General features: G+C 47.0%; 3 protein-coding genes across 6 annotated transcripts; 2 read left to right on the top strand and 1 right to left on the bottom strand.

Moving 5' to 3' along the window:
* The first annotated feature begins 460 nt into the window (after nucleotides 1-460).
* LOC112879530 lies at nucleotides 461-4,162 on the top strand. Its single transcript, XM_025943808.1, has 6 exons — nucleotides 461-856; nucleotides 990-1,149; nucleotides 1,263-1,445; nucleotides 1,534-1,617; nucleotides 3,151-3,232; nucleotides 3,384-4,162. The coding sequence occupies exons 1-6, from the start codon at nucleotides 537-539 to the stop codon at nucleotides 3,815-3,817; spliced, it is 1,263 nt and encodes a 420-aa protein (XP_025799593.1). The 5' UTR covers nucleotides 461-536; the 3' UTR covers nucleotides 3,818-4,162.
* A 3,546-nt stretch (nucleotides 4,163-7,708) lies between these two features.
* Nucleotides 7,709-8,494, top strand: LOC112883871 (uncharacterized abhydrolase domain-containing protein DDB_G0269086-like). Its single transcript, XM_025949130.1, has one exon. The coding sequence runs from the start codon at nucleotides 7,709-7,711 to the stop codon at nucleotides 8,492-8,494; it is 786 nt and encodes a 261-aa protein (XP_025804915.1).
* Nucleotides 8,495-8,793: 299 nt separating this feature from the next.
* Nucleotides 8,794-20,993, bottom strand: LOC112879491. Of its 4 annotated transcripts, XM_025943769.1 has the most exons (21): nucleotides 19,529-20,991; nucleotides 18,327-18,620; nucleotides 17,969-18,226; nucleotides 17,731-17,863; nucleotides 17,509-17,648; nucleotides 16,786-17,419; nucleotides 16,214-16,278; nucleotides 16,040-16,141; nucleotides 15,712-15,854; nucleotides 15,169-15,224; nucleotides 14,243-14,886; nucleotides 13,946-14,136; nucleotides 13,503-13,791; nucleotides 12,920-13,207; nucleotides 12,729-12,838; nucleotides 11,928-12,258; nucleotides 10,977-11,378; nucleotides 10,604-10,808; nucleotides 10,478-10,513; nucleotides 9,270-9,429; nucleotides 8,794-9,193 (listed from the first exon to the last, which is right to left on the bottom strand). In XM_025943769.1, the coding sequence occupies exons 1-19, from the start codon at nucleotides 20,948-20,950 to the stop codon at nucleotides 10,509-10,511; spliced, it is 5,712 nt and encodes a 1,903-aa protein (XP_025799554.1). In that variant the 5' UTR covers nucleotides 20,951-20,991; the 3' UTR covers nucleotides 8,794-9,193; nucleotides 9,270-9,429; nucleotides 10,478-10,508. The 4 variants fall into 4 exon arrangements, with proteins under 4 accessions (XP_025799554.1, XP_025799540.1, XP_025799545.1 ...); XM_025943755.1 differs by having other exon boundaries at nucleotides 10,478-10,808; XM_025943760.1 differs by lacking the exon at nucleotides 10,478-10,513.
* Between the last annotated feature and the right edge of the window lie 511 nt (nucleotides 20,994-21,504).

Below are 21,504 nucleotides of genomic sequence, written 5' to 3'. Positions count from 1 at the left end.
TAAAGAAACCCAAGTTAGAACATCAAAGGAGCGACCAACACCTTTACATAAATACTATCACTCCTAACCAATAAACAAATTGCTCACCCAAACCATTGCTTGTGTTACCACATCATCTCATTTTTCTTATAAAGAAGAACAAAATCCATCCCCAAAACTCACCAAATTCCAAATAAACAAGACAGAGAGGACTGATCAGCTTTCAGAACTATCAATGTCCCAACTAAACTAGAGAGAAGCTACTCGGATCCCAAAGCCTCCAAAGTCTAAAAAAATGACTTAAAAACAAATAAAAATATTCAGAGAGTCAGATTATAGTCCATGCGCCATGTCCACACTCCAATGGCCCCATCTCTACTCGTGCACCACACCTTTTCCGTCCCCCAGAGAAAAAAAAATCCCCAAAAATCGAGTCTTTAATCCTCTCCATAGGCCGCAAAGCCCCATTCCTTCCTTCTCTTCTTCTCCGCCCCCCACCCCACCCGCACAGCCGCGTCCGTCCCCCCACTCCGTCGCCGCCCGCCCGGTCGGCTCCGATGGGGTACGTGCTGTCGGCGGTGGCGAGGGTGCTGGAGCAGCCCACCGCGTGGGGGGCGGTCTGGGAGATGGCGCTCCTCGCGGGGCCCCTCTGGGCGGCGGCCCTCCTCGGCCTCCTGCTCGGCTGGGCCTGGCGCCCGCGCTGGGCCGCCGGCCTGGTTGCCACCGCTGACGGCAACGCCACTGCACCGGCGCCGGCGCAACTCCCCTTCGCCACGCTCGACTTCTGGAAGGCCCAGCTCCCCGCCCGCCTCCGGGCGCCGCTTGGCTACTCCGAGACCACCGTGCAGCAGCAGGAGGACGAGGCCACCGCGCATGGGTATGTAGGCTCGCGAACTGTTTGGAGAAATGTGTTGTGTTTCTTGGTCCGGGTTGTGGTCAAAGCCGTGTTCTTTGGTGGATTTGGCGTGTGAAAGGGAGCCCGCCTTTGACGGAATGGTGGTGCTTGGCAGGTCGTCGGAGATGGCGAACGAGGAGCTGTCTGTGGGGAAGGACGACCTGGTGAACCTCTGGAGGCTGGTGGGGGGCAGGGACGGCGGGCCGGCCTGGATCAAGATGATGGAGAAGTCGCTGCCCACAATGACCTACCAGGCGTGGAGGAGGGATGCCCAGGTGAACGAATCTTCACCAGCTTTTCTGTTGCAAAATTTGAAGTGTTTATGTGCTTATTCGGTTACTTAATTTCATGTTCGTGTAATGATTGAATTTTGTTTGGATGAAATTAGACTGGACCTCCACAATATCAGAGTAGTACTATCTTTGAGGATGCAACTCCTGAGGAAGTGAGGGACTTCTTTGGGGATGATGAGTTCCGGATGTCCAACAAGTGGGATGATATGCTTATCTATCATAAGACGCTGGAGGAGTGCCAGACAACCGGGACAATGAAGGTGCATTGGGTCCGGAAGGTAAGTGGGGTCTTCAGATGGTATATTTGCTATAATTTTTCCTGATTTTATGGTTACCAGCTTATGCTTTGATCTCGTGTTGTTGCAGTTCCCCTTCTTCTGCAGTGACAGAGAGTACATAATTGCTCGTCGGATATGGAAATTGGGGGGCGCCTACTATTGTGTCACAAAGGTGAAGCAGACTTGAAAAACCAATAGATGTTGTCTTTGGTAAATGATAATACCTCCTTATTTTAGTGTTGATTCCAGGATGTATGGACTTATGCTTGATCCCTAATATATCCTTTCTTGGATCAATTTGGTCCATATAGCTTTGGCTACATACATACTGTAATATTGACAGAAATAGGCACAGACGTACGGCTATATGGATTTATTGCTTGGCTAGGCAATCACAGAATTACGTGTTACCTGGTGGTCACTTATAGGAAGTTCAGCGGTTGTTTTCCAGTCCTGATATTTCATGATAGCTACATGTATCTAATGGTACTGACCTGAGGCCACTTGTCCACCATTGGAGCACTCACTTAGACAGGCTTTTTGACATCATTGAAGTTTTGATGTTAATATTAAGTCTTTGACAGGGAAATCTCCAACTCTTCCTTTTCATCATTATTCCTTCGAAAGCAAACTATGGAAGGAACCTTCATTTAATTGTAGCTGCCTGTTACAGTAATGAGAGGTTAGGAAGTAACAGATATAACAATGTCAAACTTAGAAATATGTCGGTTCTGGCTATAGTCAGTCCTAGCTAGCCAATCTTTGATGTCAGAACCAATTTCTTCAAAAAGGTTTCTTCAGCTCACCCTTGTGCTGACGCCAGCCTTTGTTCAGTTGTCTCTGGCTTACTTCTAGACTTGGATGGACTCTTACCTTCCTTACATGGTGTGTTCTCCCATTCTTTGTAGTCTCAATAAAGAAGCCACAAGCATTGGCAATAAATAAATAAATAAATAAGCCACAAGAACATATCTTTAAATCAATCCCTTGATGGCATTTCATATTCCTACCCATGTTTTAAAAGTTTGGTCCAATTCCATTCCTGAAATGGCAAGAGCTTTCTTAAGGTTTCTCTTTCTTTTTTTTGCACCCCTGCCCTCCCAATTTTTTCCCTCTACAACTGGGTCCTCTTTGTGTTGCATTGTAGAATCCCCATTCTTATGTCTTCACTTAATAAATATTATCCCATTACTATTTTTCTTGACTGCCTGTATACTTCTCTACTGCCTTATTTTACTCCTTGCGGACCTATCATTCTTCACTCAGTTGATATAAATGATTTCGCTATTTTTCTTCATCAAATTTCTGTTAGTTGATATCAACGAGTCACTATTATTTTCTTCTATCAGTCAATTTGGGTGATGGTTCCCCCTCGGGGTTCTTGTTAGATGCCCAATAGAGAAAATCGTTTAGGTCTAAATTGTAGTTGAAGCTCCATGAGTATGTATCAACATTGTTGTTTTGAGCAGTTACCTTGTATACAGTGGTTAATAGGATGTTTCTCTAAACCTAGATGTTTTTTTTACATCGGTGCCAGGTAAAAAGTTTGTTTATAATCTTGTTAGTTATGGGTAGTCTTGAGGCTAGTTCCGCTTGCATTTGTCAGATCACTAAAATGTGAATGTGACTAAAGAGATTAGTAGATTTACTCACATCATGTCATGTGTTCATGCCCAGCCATTGATGTTCTTGTAACTTGATGCAGGGTATACCATGCTCATCCATCCCACGGCGTAACAAACCTAGAAGAGTTGACTTGTATTATTCAAGCTGGTGCATTCGTGCAGGTAATCATTTCCCTTGCTTATTATGCTCGAGACTGGGAATAGAAGTTGCATAACAGAAAAATTAGAACTGAATGCAAGGAAATCCCTTTTGTTTCTGTTTCTGTGGGCTCTTGTCTAACTCAGAATTTTCTTTTGACTGGTATTTGAACAGTGGAATCAAAGAGAGGGAATGGAGGGTTGACAGCCTGTGAGATTCTTCTGTTTCACCATGAGGACATGGGTATACCATACGAGATTGCAAAGCTTGGGATTCGGCAGGGAATGTGGGGATGTGTAAAGAAAATTGAGCCTGGACTCCGGGCCTATCAGGAGGCCAGGGCTGCTGGGGAGCCAGCGTCAAAGAGTGCCTTGATGGCCCGGATCAATACTAAGGTTGGCGACAACTTTGTTCGGTCACTGGAGACCAACAGCGACGAATCAGAAATTGTGGAAGCAGAAGAGAAACCTGCGAGAAGCAATATGTCGAGGTTCCTCGTGCTTGGCGGGGCAGTCGCTCTGGCTTGTACCCTTGATCAAGGGCTCCTGACGAAGGCTGTCATCTTTGGCGTTGCGCGGAAATTCGTGGGGCAGAGGAAGACATTGTAGAGTTGCTGTTTTTTCTCGGTGTCCTCCGCCTTGGCCAATGTGGTTATTGGACTCGCCCTGATTCGCTTTCTTAGATTGGAGGGAAGAGGTGATTCAATGCCTGGTTAATTGGGGCAAATGCCATCGAGACTGAAGAGAGCAGATGCAGAGCATTTTTGATGTGTATATATGCTGCCGGCCGTCAGATAACGAGGAAGAGAGGGAATAGGGTAAAAATCATTGTACTTTTCATTTGGGGAAGGAATTCCAACTATATGTATAAATTCGTTTCATGTAATGTAACCTTCCATCTCAAGACCAAACTAGAGCGGACTATTCAGATCAAATTAAAAGTGTTTTGTCCCATCTTGTGTTGAGCGTAGTTGCCGGTAAATCGTGAAACAAATGGTTCTGTGGTCGAACTTGATGCCCCGTGGACACTGGTTCCGACACTTGCCTCCGCGACGGCTGCTCCCTCGCGGGCGCCACGCCGTCCCGACGCCGACATTGGTGGGTGCGACGCGCAGGCCGTGTCCAGTGACAGACCCCGTGCTGACACAACCTACGCTCGCCGGCTCGCGTCGTCATGGAGCGCCCGGCGTCGTGCTGCTGCCAGCGAGGCCTGCCGCTGCCGGGCACTAGCGTGCAAGACCAGTCTCCATGTCCGTCGCTTATCGAGCTAGACGGCGTTCATGCGCACCAACGCCTCACGACCGGCGCTGGGCGGCTCGCCACTTCGCCAGAGCTCCGCGCAGTGAATCGTGGCGGGGAGCCGCGGCGTGTCTAGAGGAGCGTGGAAAGGGACTCGCTGCCTTGCAACCACGCTTGCTCGTGGCCATGAAGGTCGAACGACACCCCTGAGCTCGAGCTGCCCGACGCCCCGACCACGCCGTCGTGACCTCAACAGCAAGCTCTCACAGGCGTCCGCGTCGTGCTCAGGCACAGTATGGTTCAGCGCATCGGCGGCGTCCGTCGGTCCTGCGAGCGTCCACGGCCGGAGAACAGCCCGCGTGCCTGGCGTGCGGCGCCGTCGATCATCATCCCCGACGAGGTTGGCCAGCGCTGGAGCGTCCCAGCGCGCGAGCCAGCGGGAGGGCCTCGCTACCTTAAAGCCGATCCTAGCCGTACGAGACCGATCTAACGGTTTCGAGAGGCCCAGGGGTGGACGGTATTTCATTTACCGTCTCCACCCCCGGACGGTTGATGGAATACCGACCACCCCAGGAGTCGGACGTCGACGCCGGGGATAGTCGAAGAGAACCATGCGCGTCCATCCATGGCACTTTTGGCCGGAAACTCCTGGAGCCCTTGCCGGACGGGCTCGCAGCACGGCGTTCTGCGTGCTCAGCGACCGGGCCGACGAGCGCGGGCAAGCTAAGTGCTGGCCATGCCGGCCGGCGTGCCAGACAATACTGGACGGCCCGTGGCTGCCCATCTGCCAGCAGCCCAACATGATGACCATGTACTAGGTCCCAGCAGCATCAGCATCGATCGTAAAGCTTCTTTCTCCTCCTGAAGCATAAGCAATCCTGACCTCTGCCGCAGCTGCTGCCCGGCCGCGAAACTCCTGGAGCGGAGCCCTTGGCGAGCATGCGGGCGTCGGCGTGCTGCCCGTGGGCGCTGGACGGGGGCGCGGCAGAAGCAGCTCGTGCTCCATGCGTGCACGGTGGCCGGGGATGAGGCTGCGCGTTGGACGGCGACGCGGGCGCCAGGCGCCAGGCGCAGCGCACGGTGCCGGGGAGCGGCAGCCCAAGCGGACAGCGCGCGAGGCCCGTGGAGAGGTAAGGCAACTATTCAGGTCGATCTCCGCCGCACGAGGCTGATCCAACAACCAGGAAAGGCCAAGGGGTGGACGGTATTTCATTTACCGTCCACCCCCCGGACGGGAAATCAAATACCGTCCTCCCCGGAGTCCCGGCATTCGTCGTCGCGCAGGCGCTCGGGGCGCCGGTTCCCGTTCTGCGTCGCCCGGCGACCGGACCTGCATGTTCCCGCACTCTCCCGGCCGGTACGGCGTGACAGTGGAGTCGCCGGGTAGCCCCTGTCCGCTTAACGGGGCATTGCCGGCCGGCGTGGCGCGCCACAGGCGCAGGCATGCTCTGCGACGGCGACGGAGCTTGGAAGTACGGGTGGGGAGGCGCTCGTCGACGAGGTCGCCGGATCTGCGGTCGCGGCCGCCGTCTGGTGCAGGATGTAGCGCACGGTTGGGTGCCGAGGAGCGAGGACGAGGAGATGATGGATGGAGGTGCGGGTGGGCATGCCCGGCCGCGCTGCGTTCGTGCCTGCTCCGGCTCGCAGGACGATCAGCGGCGACGAGCGTTGTCTTCTGCTTCTGACAATACTAGCACTGTAACTGCTTAGAAAATAGAATACTTTCTGAACATTTGACACCTGAATGGTTTGCGAATCCTCCTGCCGGTATTAGTCCTGTTTTTGCGGCTCGCCAGAGCTCCGGCCCAGCGAATCGTGGCAGGGAACCGTGGCACGGTAGAGCGACCAAGAGCGTGGAGCGAAAGGGAACTCGCTGCCTTGAAGCCGCGCTTGATCGTGGCCGTGAAGGTCCGACGATCCCCTTAGCACGGGCTGCTCGGCGCCATCAATGGCGACCACGCCGTCGTGATCTCAACGTACAGCGAGCTCGCTCAAGATGGAGGCCCATGGGGACATAGAGCATTGGGCATGGAGCGGCGCAGCTGGCCGTTCGCGTCGTGCTCATGCACGGTACGGTACAACGCCTCGGCGGCGTCCGTCGGTCCCGCGAGGGCCTGAGAACTGCCCATTTGCTGCGCGGCTGCGCTGTCGATCATTTTCCCCGACGAGGTTGGCCAGCCTGGGGCGGCCGAGCGCGTGAGCCAGCGGAGGGACTCGCTACCTTGAAGTCGATCCTATCCGTACAAGGCCGATCAGACACCGTCCGCCCTCGTGCCCGGCACCACGACGGCAACAACGCCGTGCTGACCTCCGCCGCGGGCGTTCACGGCTTCCGCGCAGGAGATAGAGGTCCGGCGGACCGTCGAGCGCTGCTGCCTGGTCCAGCGCAGCTGGCCGGTGTCCGGTGAGGGGGCACGCGCGTCCCCGTGCTCCTGTTCGGGCAACACCGGAACACGGGATGGCCGGAGCGTGCCCGGACCTCTTCCGCGCCGCCGCGTGGTTCTCGGCCTACCGCATCGTACCGTTGCTCCGCCAGCTCGACGCGACGGCGCTCCGCCAGCTCGGTAAGGGCGGCGCCGGCGCCGATCCGCACGGTCACAGGGCACCTCCAGAGCTTCGACTATGCCGCCCGGCTGCTCGCCGGGTCGCTGTCCACCGAAGCGTTCCTCTGCTCGACAGGCCGCCGCTTCAGATGCCCACCGTCAGTAAGAGAGCGCCTCCCGCCGCTGCATCTTCTCCTACTCGTCGCGGGCCACCCCGGCGAGCGTGAACGCGTCACAGTCGTAATAAAGTTCCCGGATCGATGATCAAGGAACATGGTACGTTGTTTCAAAATAATTTTTAATTCTATTGGGACGAACGAAAATGTAACCGTGTTTCCCAGCAGGGGAACGACGTTCCCGGAACGAGGAACGTGGCACCGTACCACGTCCCCGTGACTGTGGAACGCGTGGAGCGCAGCGTCGACGTTTCCATTTGTCTCGTCGTCGGCCACGAGCTCTCGCTCGCCCTCGAGTCGGATCGTCAGGACCAGCCGGGCGTCGGATAGTCCGGGCACGAATCGGACTCGGAGGCCATTCGAACCTGGATTCTGTTCGGTTGAGAGTCGGTGAGGCACTTGTTTGAATTCTGGTCGGACACGAACTCGATCTTGGTTCGAACTCGGATGCTCACTGCGCCCCACCATAAATATTGACGAGCCGATACCGCGGGAAGCAGCAAACACGAGCAGCTCCCCCTCCGCGCCGCGATCCCGACGCGATGGCCGCTGCCATAGCTTGCCGGAAGCGCGCCGCGACCCCGTTCCTCGACGAGGTGACCCCGGCGCCGCCCCACCTCGCCAAGCGCGGCCGCTTCTCGCCGTGCCCGGGCGCCGCGGCGGCGCAGCGGCCGCCGCTGGCCGTCGACCCGCTCGACGCCCTCCGCCGCGTCTTCCCGGACGCCGGCCCGGGCGAGCTCGAGGCCTGCTTCGCCGCGTCCGGCCGCGACGTGCACGCGACCGTGGAGGCGTGCCGCGCCCGGCAGCGGCAGGCGAGGGAGAGGGAGGCGACGGCGGCCCGGGTCGCGAGCGCCGCGGCGCGGGCCGACGGCGGCGGCATGGAGGAGTGCGCGGGCGTTCTGGTGGAGCAGATGTCCGCGGCGGCCGACGTGGCGGACGCCAGGGGCCGCGCGTCGTTGATCCTGAAGCTGGTCGAGAGCGCCGTCGCCAGCCGCGCGGCGGCGGCGGCGGAGGCGCAGGCGGCGGCGCTGCGGGAGGAGAACGCGGCGCTCAAGGCGCGGGCGGAGGAGCTGGAGCGCGACAACGGCGTGCTGAGGTGCGGCGTGGCGGCGCAGCACAGGCGGCAGGAGGAGCTGGAGCGCGACAACGGGGTGCTCAAGCGCGGCGTGGCGACGCTGCACCGGCGACAGGAGGAGGCGGAGCGCGCGGCGGAGGAGCTCAAGAAGAAGGTGGCCGAGCTGGCGGCGGCCAACTACGCGCTCGGCGTCCAGGCGCGCGGCGCCGACAGCTGCCGCTTCCAGGTTTTCCGCGGCCCCGACGTGTTCTGAGGGCCGACAGGTCGACGAGATCGTCCATTGCTCGCTGATCTGGTTGTCATCATCCACACGGCTTAGGGCTAGTGATCGTGATTAGCAGCAGCATGTTGCTGGCTGAGCAGACCGATGTGATGTAAACTCTAACACCAAAGGCTTTGGATTACTACCAAATTCGAAGCTTGTTTTCAGGATCTTGAGTCTAGCAGATCCGATAGTCAGTTCAGACTGCAGACACTTCTTCTGGCTTCCGATTGCTCGACGCGCAGATGTAATCACAAGATGCAACAGAGATTCAGTTCTGTATCCCCTTGTAAGAAAGAAGAAAAAGGCAATTATGTGCATTGATATTTTTTAAAAAATAATTATGTGACTTTACATCAGAACCGATAGTATCGCAGCTCAGCTGGTTGGAGGTCATGTGGGCGTACAAGCATTATTCTCGTGCCGTATATACATGTCAGCGCTCCTGTGTTACTTTAGACTATTTTACAGACTGTACGAGGATCACGTCACCACGCGTATGCTTCTGTACAGGAAGTCGGCATGGTGAGCTGCACGACTTATCACGAACTTCTCAACTTCATCTAAAAAAAAACTCTACTTCCAAGTTACAGCCTCAAGGGATCACTTTAGGATCTAATTTCTATGCTCTCGCGAGTGTTGAGAATCCCTCCCTAGCTCAAAGCAACATAACTCCAAATTCCGCAAAACCTGAAATAACCGAAAGATGAGACACTTTTAGGCAACAAAGATAAGAGTCCCAAACTGAAAGAATCAAAGTTGCTACCTTTGATCAAGGTATAGGGTGGGAGAATCACATGACTCCAAAAGGACAAGACGCATCCCAAAGACGAAAATTATGTACTGATGAGCAGCTCGCAGTAGTCTTTGAAGATCCAATTGTGGTGATGTCATGAAGCAAATTAACAATCAGTTTGAATTGGTTCCTGCGCCAAACAAGAAGAAATGTTGGTAGCCTTACTATTAATGAGCAAGCATACCAGGCATGCAACTAACCAGCAAAGGAGAAACATCATTCAAGTTAGTTCATTATCAATAGAGAATGCAAACAAAACTAGATGCCAAATTGGATGCACTATCCACCAATCAATCATAGAAAGTGAATTTCAGTAGAAGTTCTAAAGTTTATTCGAGTATACATGCTTCCCTTTTCATCCTGCCAGATTTTCTCTTGATCATGAGCATATGCAAATCCTTTGGTCTCAGCAAGGGATCAAAAGCATCTCACAAGCTCAACTGAAACAGGACTCCCTCTTCCCAAAATATAAGGTGTACATTCATTTCGAGATTCAAATCTTGTGATCTTTGACCAAAAATTAGCCTCACGTTATTTTTTAAGTCCGTTTTGCAAAAATAATATCATTGGAATACGATTTAAAAAGTACTTCCCAACAGGTATGATTTTGTTGCTACAAATACTGTAGTATAAAAGAAATCATAAGTCAAAGGATAGTTTTGAAAAATGTATAGTGCCAAGTCAGGAGACAAGGAATATCTAACTGTGTAGTGGCGTCATGTGTTTTGCTAAGATTCAAATGGCAGAGGTTTGGTGCCATTTTTGAACAGCTACTGGAGTGATAAGTTCAGTCTCATCGTGCATTCAATCATATTTAGGCTAGAGGATTAATAGAAAAAATTCCAATGAGCATTGGACATTGTTTAGTATCTCTGTCCCTGCCATACACCTGCTCCGTGCACTAAATAAACAATCTTATGCTATGGATCTGTGTTTTTTTATTCAACATTTTGGAAAAACCAGATTTAACATTTAAATAGATTCAACATTTTGAAAAGTACTAAATTCATTGTTAATCAAAATCTATAACAACATTTTGAAAGAGTAGATTCAACATTTTTCAAAACCTAATGTAGTACTGATCTTAGAGAACATTCTCAGTAGATGTCACAGATGTTAAAACAAGGGAAACACTATACAGGCAGGATTACTGAAGGTTTATAGCTTGAACTACATACCATACAAACAGTAGAGCACTTAATTCTTATATTAACCTGCAGAGGATCAATGGGCAAACAAAATTCCATAATTGAATCAGCACAATGAAATTGATGCCTATGATGTCAGTGACGGGAGTAACTCACGGAATACGCTTGACTTTTGCTCCTTCATTTGCCATATTTTCCGGGGTTTTTGACTTCTAACTAAATGTTTGCTAGGTTCCCCCACCGAAGTGGTCCTCTTCTGTATCTTTTCATGATATATAGCTGGTGGTGCAAGTTTCAATGGAGGTACAGTTTCTATATGAAAGGACTTCTGCTCTTTCTGAAGATTACTCAGTATTTCATACTGCAAAAAGAAATATTATCCCCATATTACATATTGATGAGAAGAGACACAATAGAAGGTTATAACTAGGTACAGTTTCACTTCTCAATTGTCAGAAAGGCGTTCAGTTTTAAGTTGAGAGATTTATGGATGCAGCCTAAAAAATGAGATTATCTGAGATAGTTATACCCGTGACATATGTTGTAGCCCGCGAGATCTCTCAGCATGATCGACTTCATGAGTCTGATGGATGCCATGTGACACTTCATGTTCAGGCCCAGAATACTTGACTAGCCCCTTATCAACCATAGGCGATCTGTTTCGGGCTTGTGTATTACTCGTTGAGAGACAGACAGGGCATCCATCTTTAGATTCCCGACTAGATGACCTGCTCTGCTCAGACTCACACTGAAGATGTGTTGCATGCCCACAACTGAACAACCGTATGGCTGAAATAGCACCTTCTTTAGAAAGTGAGCAGTTGCATATGCAGCATACAAAAGTCTGTGGAGCAAATCCATGACAAACTCCTCTCTTCAATAAGCTCAAGGTATAAAATGAGTCGTCCTCAATTACTGACTTAGCTGTTTCCTGCAGACAGATGCATAAGGTATCAGCGCTGCGAGCTAAGCCTTCTTTCTTATCAAGACAAATTATGGAAGATCACCAGATAAAAGCCGTGATGTGTTGCATTAGGCCTTCAAGTTGTTTGATATTTCACATGTAATAAGAAATATGGTGGGTAGAGAGCTCAACACTTAAGGAACAACTTTAGATTTACTGGAGCAAAACAAAATAATTGGTTCAAGATGTTCCCTCAAAAATTGGTTCAAGATGTCAGTGTGGGAACATTAATCAGATCATGAATGAATATATCTAATTTAAGACATCATGAGGCAGTAGCATTAAGAAATGACAATTCATCAAGGCCAGTTACTAACAGAGTAACAAATATACCATTTAGGATGAGAATACAGGTCAACACAACCAGCAAACAGTGCAATTTTTTCAAACCTTTCTCTATTGCAATATGTAATCGTGCCATTCAAAAATTACCAATGATCATCTACAATGTTCCACAAAGCATTAAATGGAGCCAGTAATTGCAGCCTACAAGTAAAAGACAAATGAGAGTCATACCAGTATTCTTTTTTCGTAAAGATACATAGATAACATTCTGTGTATCACAAGTTTGAAATCACCAAACTCTTGATTCCCATTATCAGATAAAAGTTTTGCCATGATTGCCGGTAGGGGTATATATCCAGCCATTGCCTCTATTATTTCTCCAACAAATTGTGAAAATATTTTCCGCAGAACATTTAGGCACCTTTGTTTAGCTGAAATCCTCATTTGTTGTGATAGTGCTTTTCCCTTCAGATGCTCAATTGGTGCTTCGCTCCCCTTGGACCTGGCACTTTTTTCATTTACATCGTTGCTTCCATACAATTTTTTCAGTGGCTCTGAAAAGCTGAATCAATAACACAACAATGTTGGAAGCAGTAAATGGTATCTACCAGTACACAGGATTAATTAAACAATATGACTTCAGCAAACTAAGAGCATGACAAAGTTGAGAACTGCTTGGAAAAAAACTTCACCAAATATGATACAGCAATAGGTTCTTATTGTCTTTCCAAATATGCTATTGAACCTAACAGATAATTTCCTGGAAAATATTTCTCTCATTTCTTACTTCTTAATCAAAAGTTTCAACCATAACTAAGGATAATTATAGGTATTATGCGTGAGCACTCTGCTCATAAATACTGTCATTTTAGAGAACAGGGCCATTGATGTTTTCTAACTATGATCATAAGTAGCAAGACTGACTGTGACTAACCAGATAGAAACAATGTCAATAGATTCATCGTACAAAATACTTTTGTAACACTATAATGCTAAGTTAAGAGTCAAGTATTATGTATTAGCATAACTTACGAGTCAAGCAGTTGGAACCAAAGAGACTGAGATTCCTCTGGGTCCAAGCGTTGTGAATTTCTTTGGCACAACCCAATGGAGGCATGTAATGCATCAAGCACTGGATGAGCCTTAAAAAATGTTGAAAATGTTAATACCCATACAGCAGAGGTTACAAACCTAGATAATTCAAATGGGTATGGGAAATATACCTCATTCATTTCTAGAACAATGTCTGGTTGCTTAGTCTCAGAGGTACTTTTTGATGCAGCACCAGAGAAAGTATTTTCCACAGAAGAGATGAATACGCTGATTTTCTCATCAAGTCCAGCCAGGATAAGTGCAAGGGCACTCCCAACATCACCAACCCTCTCTTGCAAAAATGCAGCAGCATCTGTAACTCCGTAATCTAGGCAAAGATGCAAGCACCGTTCTAATCTGTAACTGTCAAAAGTCTCCAGAAACTTCAGAACCGACCTTCTCTCATACTGACACAAAAGCTGTGAAAGAAGATGTGTTGGATTAACAAAGAGGGGGAAGATCATGAGAAATATGCTGTGATAATTTTTATTTCCTATTTATGTATTTTTCAGAAAGACCAATTTTGCAACAGTTACAAAAAAGTTTGTAGATAACAACGCATAATTTTACACTATGCAAAAGGATATTGTTTTGTGATACCTTACTATTTCTGGCAATTCACTATATAAGCTGCCTGATTTTCTTATAACATTCAATGTACAGTATAGCAGCTAGCACTTAAATGTACAGTCATTAATCTGTCACCACACTTACCTCCAGATATAGTTCAACTAACTCGTCGTCAATAGAAACAGGATTCTGGTCTAACTTGAGATTTGATAACCTCTGCTGATAATCTTCAAGGTCAGTGGAAGAGTACTGAAGTTCAACAGTTTGATTGTTTCTTACACTAAGCTCGCTGAAGTCAAGTTTTCCTAACAAGTGCACTTCAATAGCAGTTTTCAAGAAAAGAAAGAGGCTGTGTCGATCAGACCGAAGCTCTGCTAATATTTGCTGGACCTTATCACAGAAATGATCAATGACTAAGACAAATGCACATTCCCTGATAAAGTTGAAAGATAAACATGAAGATTATCAGCATTCAGGAGGAAGAGATAATGATTCAGTTGAAAGATAAACATGACAGGAAGAACAAAAGAGAAGAATATGATCTGGTTAATAAATAATTACTATGGTACAAGATAAAATAACTTTACCTGCTTAGCTTGACTAACTCAGGAAAACGAGATATTACTGTGGCACGAAATGACAAACCTTCATCATCAGCCAATTTGAATAACCTTTTATCAATGAAGATAAAAGCATGGAATGGTTCCTCTTTATCCTTCATGTAACTATCTAGAGCAGCTAAATTCTGATTCCTGGTTGTAAATATCAAGCCACAGGCCTACACAGCAACAAGAATGTTACTACACAAATTTCAACTGGTATTTTCGAGCAGCATGCTACATAAATTTCACAGGAATGGCTCTAACAGAATAGTGGTAGCAGACCTGATGAAAATGAGCATCTGAACAGAGGTTCAAGACAAAATCAGAATTCCAGTCATTTCGGGGAACTGCATTGAAGAGTTGAAGAACTTCTTTTTCTTTCTGAGTCCTTGCTCTTGTGTCATCATAAGACGAAGTGAGATAAGTGAGAATGTGCATAACAACTCTTTTAGATGCAGTAGCCCTTTTGTGGGAAACAAAAAAGGACACAAACTCGATTAAATAGCCAAATTCCTTCTCTGAAGGCCAAAATTCTGAGTCAGCTGTACCCATAACAACGGACCGAACAACCTCATTTTCCAAACCAACAATGTCAATGATAGCATCCAATACATTTTGTACCATATTATTTTGACTCCCTGGGTTTCCAGCAATAATGTCATCTTCATCCTCTGAGGCAGGTGCATTGACAGTACCAGAAAGTTCATCTCTAGGTTCAAAACTGTCCTGTGCAAAAGCACATTTGAGAACTTCCAAGGTAGCTTCAGTATCCATCCATAGAAGATAGCATATGTTTGGGCACTTCCCACAAGAAGCACTAAAACCCTTAAATACTTCAGAAGTAAGTGACTTAGATTCTTCAAGCAGAAATTGCAGAAGTTCTTCCCTCACTGAATGAAGGTGGGATCGGGGAATTATCCCATGCCCTGAAAAAGAAATCATGTCAGAACATCTCTGAGTTCTAATATGTACTGTTTCTGGTTATACAAAAGAACCTGCTGATAGTCATATTGACTGACAACGAATCAATCATGTGGTAAATTCAATGTCTCCAGTTTTATGAAATCAAGTATGCTTCCACTACAGTGTTTTTCAACAAAGCCATACCACATGGAAAACAAGGTTTGGGGTCCAACTTCGTACTAAACTGCAATTGATTTAATGGAAAATAGTAAACAAAGTATGCCACAAATGGCGAAGGCACTAACCTGGGGGAAATGCCAGGCCCTGAAAGCAATATTTCAGATAAACAAGCATCCTGTATCTGTTTCACACAAAGCGTTAGAGGGTAAGATATCTATATGATGCTAGTATTAGAATAAAACCTAGCAAAAATATCTTAAGCATCCTCCATATGTGGACACTCAAGAATGAGGGGAAAATCAAGATTCATTTGGTCTATTTTTCAAATAAAAATGATAGTCAGGTAAGGAATAACAATGGTGTTTGCTAAGAATTAAAGTCTATTTAATGAAAATTTACCAAAACACATACTTCGATCCAGACTTTCAAAACAATGAAATCATAACCAAATCACAGCCCACAACTTATGGACAAAATATTGTATCATCTTATATGTGGGGATGGTGTTTGCTAATCCAGAGGATTCAGATTAGTTCGTTTGCCAGAAGAAATATTTTATCAGGAACTTCAGAATACTGAAACCATGATCTGGTTATATATAAGCAGCTTAGGGGGTGTTTAGCTTATCTGGAAAAGTTTCATAGAACTGTTATGAGCCAGAATCATACCCAGTAGAAGCAGCATCTTTTCTGTTGCTATTCTGAATGACTGATAAAAGTTCCTCTAGAGGTGTACGGAAATCATTCAGACCTTGGTTAAATAAATAAATTAGTGCACCATATAGCCCGTGTTCACGACACAGTCTGACTACCTGCACACAACACAAGCATAACAAAATGTGTTGGCAACCTCAAACAATACTGTAGTTCAAGCTACAAAAATGGGACCGAAAGAAATTCAATATGAATTAAAAACTTACGGTCTCGGTCAATCTAGGCAACAGAATATAACTGACAAGACAATGCAGAAGATTACAGTAACAAATATTGCCTATACCTGATTAAAATCCAATGAAGAAATATCCATGTGAAGAATGCATTGTTCAACTCGCTGCAACCATCCTTTGCCGCTATAGTGCTCCACTAGTGCTTGCATAATCTGCAAATAAAATATATGCATATTCATGTATAGAATGGTGTGCTAACACTGGTAGATCCTGATGCTGCTCACCTCAGGGGGGAGAGAACCAAGCATATCCTTCAATATATAGGGCTCTAGTACCTCCAGAAACATGCCTATTATCATGTCATTTCAAACTTTTCAAGTTAGCAAATAGCAACAGTTTAACAACAGATACAATGATATGATATGCGTACATGCAACATCCCATAAGCCAGCATGGCATATGCAATCTGTATCTAAAATAGATTCCACAACCACAGTTACACATAAGCCCATGGAATTTCAACACACAAGCGAAAATATTACAAAGACCAAAAAAAGGAAGATTAATGGACCACGAAAACATAAGAGCACAGGTCAGGCTATCGAAAAGATTTTGTTGAGGTTAAAAACTCAAAAAGGGATCCAACGGAAGTGGATAGCTTAGATCAGAGGCATGAAATAGCTTTGCAAGGTTCTCTAGTTTTATTGATAAAATTCAAGGAAAATAATATGATACACTAAAGAATGATCTAGTAGGATCTAACCAATGCAGAATGGGGGCTTGCATCAACCAAAATAAAGTTCATAATTAAAACAAAAAAAGGTTGTTGTTTATTATGAAAGAATTATAAGCCTACCTCCGCTTTGTGCAGCAACAAACTTAGAGAAGACTGTATCAAAAAGGATGTCGTTACGCCCAATGTGGACACAATACTCAACTGCAACCCCTCCTACACGAGCATATTGTTCCTCTCTTTGTGTCAGCAGGGATCTATCAGCCTCAATTAGAACATCTGTCTCTCCCCCTTTTCCAGTATGACTTGACAATGCAATCGAGATATATTCGAAGACATAGCTTATATATGACAGAAGCAACTCTACTAAGTAAGGCATTATGGCTTCTCTAATTGAATCAACTGTTCTCGGGAGATCAACAACACCCTGTGTCTGACCATCATAAAGCCTCATTGCCATGTCCAGTGCACCCATCCAATCGCCAGCTCTCTTTAGTGCTTCAATTCGTTCTTTCCATGGAAGAAGTCGTGAAACTGTGAGAAAGGTTGGCCCAAGAATATACACTGTAACACCTCTTACTGCTACTGAACTGTTAAAATGCCTCTCTGGGTTACCAAACTTGTTAGAAAAATGTGCATGGTGCAATATTGTGTCATCAAACAGAAGGCCATCCGGAACAAAGGTAGTTCTGCGAAGCTCACTGCCATCTTTAGAGAACAAACAGAGCTGTCCTCTCAAATTAAGGACAACTAACATCTGAAGAGGAAAAAAGACAGTAATTTAATTTTATAACCAAGTAGAGAACAGATATTAAATGAACTACAGAAATGAAACCTATTGCATACCTGGTCATCTAACCAGGCAACACCAATAGCTGCACTATCGAGCTTCCATTCCTTGTGTTTAACTATCTTTGATTTAACAAACTTTGCCACTTGCACTTGACGGTCCCATGCAAGTGCAAGCCATGATACCCGTTCTTCATCTATAGTATCATCCTTTTAGTCCATCAAAAGACACAAAAAAGAAAGCACCAATAAGAGCTCGCGAAAGAGGCCTAGTTTTACCTAATGATGATGAATCACTGAAGGATGATGTGTACTTCCATGCGGCATACGCGATGGAGCCCTCTCGTGCTCCATCTGGTCTAGAGAAGGTCTCAATATGGTCAACATGGTCAATATTGGTACGGAGTCTAACCTAACAGGCAAACAGTAGAACATTATGCTCAGTCCAAGAATTCATAACATATCTGATTGCTACCAAAATCGAAGAAAATGTTTCCAGAATATAACTGGTACGTACCACAAGAGCATGCTGATGCATAATAAACATGACCACAACACCATCCTCCACTGTAGAGGAGCTTTCGTTGAAAAACTTCCATCCAGAATCTACTCCAACTACACCTCCAACAACACCACCCATCATGCTGCCAAGACCACTACCACTGGAGGAAGTTGTTTGGTTTGCCTGGGTAGATGAGTTGCTAAAACCAAAGGATTCATCCACTAGAAGAGGACAGGCTGAGAGCACAATTCCAGTATTTCCATCAAAAAGTCGCTGGCAAATTGTAGCTAGCTTTTGTCAGACCACATGTTCAACACGAAAGCTAGTGAGATAATACATGCAACATAGAGGGGAAAATGGTGTTTCTCCATACCTGGGTTCCCTTTACAGTCAAACGGTTAATTACTGGGATAATGGAAAATGTGTGCAATAGAACAACCCCTTTTGAATCCCCAGTGATGGCCTTAGATTGGCGGATAAAACAAACATGCACTACTGGTGCCATATGCTCACCATATATGACTTTTGCTGCTGTAGCTTTTTGTACGTCCCAAATTGTCATATGACCATCACCATATCCTACTAGTAGAAGATCCCCTTGCTGGTTAAAGCACATGGCAGTCACTGGTGATTGAGTCTTCTCACCTTGGTTCCAAAAGAAAAGCATCTGATTTTTTTTTAAAAAAACAATGGTTAGAGCCTCAAAGGCCAATACACATATTTAATAGAAATTCAAAACGACCAAACTAGAAGAGCTATTGTCGTCCAGATTCATCCAAGTATCCAACAACATTTTGCATATTGGTTCCTAAGATATATGTGCAGCCATTGGCCCAATTATGAAATAGCAATTGCAAGTTAACATATTATGACTAAAAACATGGCAGGAGCAACATGGGCAAATATAGCAGCTAATCAAGACAGCATGTTTTTTTTTGGGGGGGGGGGGGGGGGGGGGGGGGGGGGGGGGGGGGGGGGGGCTAATAGCATTTCAATCAGCTAGAAAGAAAGAGAAAACAATGATCTATGTTCCAATGATTCACTGATGCATGGCATGAATTAACAATCCTTTAATGTTAAAAAGGGTACATCAAACAAGGGAGTTTCCTAATCAGCTTCCTCACAAGGACTTGCTGCATTTTCTGCTCCAGATCTAGAATCTGAGGTACTTCTGCAAATCTACCTAAATGTTGCCTTTGTACTAGATTTTGGTGTAGTGACTGACTCCACATGTTTGCCAGCAAACTAAATTCAGATTCAGCTAGATTTCAAGTGTTATTCTGATCACAAGAACTCATTTGTAGAATGATGATGCACAAATACAACATAGAGTAGTTATAGAAACAAAAATATACCATACTTCTCTGTGCCTTCCTGTTATCTCCTTAAGACAAGAAAGCTAAAATTACCGATAAATTAACACGGACTGATATAGTGCACAATGTTTTGAAATAATCATCTCGAAGTTCATTACAAATACCACATAATGATACATCATCTTTAAGTCAAAATATGCAACTATACCATAGTATTAACGAAACATGCCTTATTCGCACCAGCACCAGTGTGACTAACCTTTGCGTCTGTATCATCAGCTTGATGAATGGAGTATTTGCTTGGAATGACAATGACAGCACCTTTAGACGTACCCATCGCTATATAGCTCCTATGGACTGCCAGCACCTGGGGAGAACCATGGTCTGGCCTAAACGACGGTGAGGACATGGCACGAGTTACTGGGTTGTCCATCTCAATTTGCATGTAACCAATAGCTGGTGGGCCCTTTCCAATCCCCTCCAATTGCATGGGTTGCGCAGCAGCTCCTTCTTCCCAGTGTTGACCAAACGAGGCCTGCCTCTTCTCAAGCTCCTCTGCCCACTCCAACGGCTTCATTGACACCTTCTGTTTCTTCTCTGCATTCTTCTCAGCCTTCCTGCTGATCTCCAGCTGCTCCATCCTCTCCTCGATCACCTTATCAATTAAACTCTCAGATTCCACTTGGTCTTCGATGAAGCCATCGGACATGTCAGCTTCCCGGTCATCATCAAAACTTTCCTCGGAAACAGATCCAGCTGGATCCATACCCTGAGCTGATTGCATGTAACCATCACCTCCAGTTTTGTCATTTGTATTTTCCTCATAGACATCCACAATTTGATTCTCAATTTTGTCGGCTTCCATCAAATTGCCATTTTCAGCCGTTTGCTCATGCCCACTGAAATCGTCAGCGACTACAGAATCAAGGGTACTCGCCTCCACCAGCTTCATAGACTCATAGCTCTCTTCAATTTCCACTTCTCCATGTTTCTCCTCTTCAAATTCATCAGTCACATTCCCACTGACAGTTTGCTCTGTCGGCTCAGGAACCTCTTCCGAGTTCCCCTTTTCTTCTACCTCTGCTTCCAAGCTTCCAGTGGAAGGGAGCTCCTCGGAGGCCTCGGAGCCACTGCCCTCCTCCAGGAGCTTCTCGACGGGCGCCGAGACTGATCGGCGGGACTTGATTGCAGCCGCGTGCGGGGTAAGGACCGCGCGGGATGCCGCGGCAGCGGCGGCTAGCGCGGCGCCGGGCTTGGGGCTGGGGCGGACGCCGCGGAAGAGCGAGGGCAGCGGCTTCGAAGAGGAAGAGGAGGCGCCGTTGCTGGAGAAGGTTCTCGCGACGAGGGAGGAGAGGGCCTCCGACGGCGAGGCGGATGTGGATCTCCTCGGGGACGAGGACGCGGACGGGGAACGCAGCGGCGAGGGCTCAGCGGGCGGCGCTGGGGCTTGGACGCGGGATAGGGCTCGGCTGCTGGTGCTGGGGACGCGGGTGGACTCCTCGGAGTCGGAGTCCGACGAGGAGAGGAGCAGCAGGAGGTCGTCGACGGCGCGGCGGTGGTCGGCGTCGGCGTCGGAGGCCGCGGAGGAGGTTGGAGAGGAGGGGAGGAACGCGTCGAGGTCGAGCTCCTGCCGCGGTGGCGGGTGCTGCGACGCCATCGCCGGCGACGACGCCGACGGCATGGGGGGGACCGCCTTCTCGTCGAAGGTTTTTCTGTGCTGCGATTTTGGGGAGCGAACTCTGCCAGTTAGTTTGCTGACTGTGTCACAGTATGTACAAATTGGGCTGAGGCCCAGTTTATCTATCCGTGGGAAACGGGCCTTATCGTTGACGTCGGCCTGATGGGCCTTAGGTCTCCCCCGTCTACACGTTCTGACGTTCCTTCCCTTTTTTTTCGAGGAGTCTACGTTCATTTCCTTGTGGAGCTAAAGTAAAAGTAAGTAATGATAGTGTGTTCAGATATCTTGAAACCCGTCCTCAAAATTATCCGTTTTAAACAGATTATGTTCATAAAGAGCCGATCTTAATTATTCCATTTTTATTCTGTTACATTGGCATGTCGACCATGTTTGTTTTAACTTAGAATCATGGATTGTACTTCCTCCGTTTCAAATTGTAGGTCGTTTTAGTAAATTTAGATGCATAAATTTTTATTACGTATATAGACACAATGTATATCTAGACATAATTTTTATTATATATCTGGAACACTTTTTATTTATTTTGTTAATCTCTC

The sequence above is a fragment of the Panicum hallii genome, chromosome 1 (genome assembly GCF_002211085.1).
Source record: "Panicum hallii strain FIL2 chromosome 1, PHallii_v3.1, whole genome shotgun sequence".
NCBI classification, from domain to species: domain Eukaryota; kingdom Viridiplantae; phylum Streptophyta; class Magnoliopsida; order Poales; family Poaceae; genus Panicum; species Panicum hallii.
This window is presented reverse-complemented; position numbering and strand designations above follow the sequence as displayed.

Coding starts and splice junctions, on each gene's coding strand:
- LOC112879530 (XM_025943808.1), top strand. CDS start 537: ATGGGGTACGTGCTGTCGGCGGTGGCGAGGGTGCTGGAGCAGCCCACC. Junction 1,618..3,150: donor CCTACTATTGTGTCACAAAG/GTGAAGCAGACT, acceptor AACTTGATGCAG/GGTATACCATGCTCATCCAT. Junction 3,233..3,383: donor AAGCTGGTGCATTCGTGCAG/GTAATCATTTCC, acceptor GTATTTGAACAG/TGGAATCAAAGAGAGGGAAT.
- LOC112883871 (XM_025949130.1), top strand. CDS start 7,709: ATGGCCGCTGCCATAGCTTGCCGGAAGCGCGCCGCGACCCCGTTCCTC.
- LOC112879491 (XM_025943755.1), bottom strand. CDS start 20,950: ATGCCGTCGGCGTCGTCGCCGGCGATGGCGTCGCAGCACCCGCCACCG. Junction 14,137..14,242: donor CAGATGCTCATTTTCATCAG/GTCTGCTACCAC, acceptor GTTGCTGTGTAG/GCCTGTGGCTTGATATTTAC. Junction 13,208..13,502: donor TAGTTGAACTATATCTGGAG/GTAAGTGTGGTG, acceptor CTTCTTTCACAG/CTTTTGTGTCAGTATGAGAG.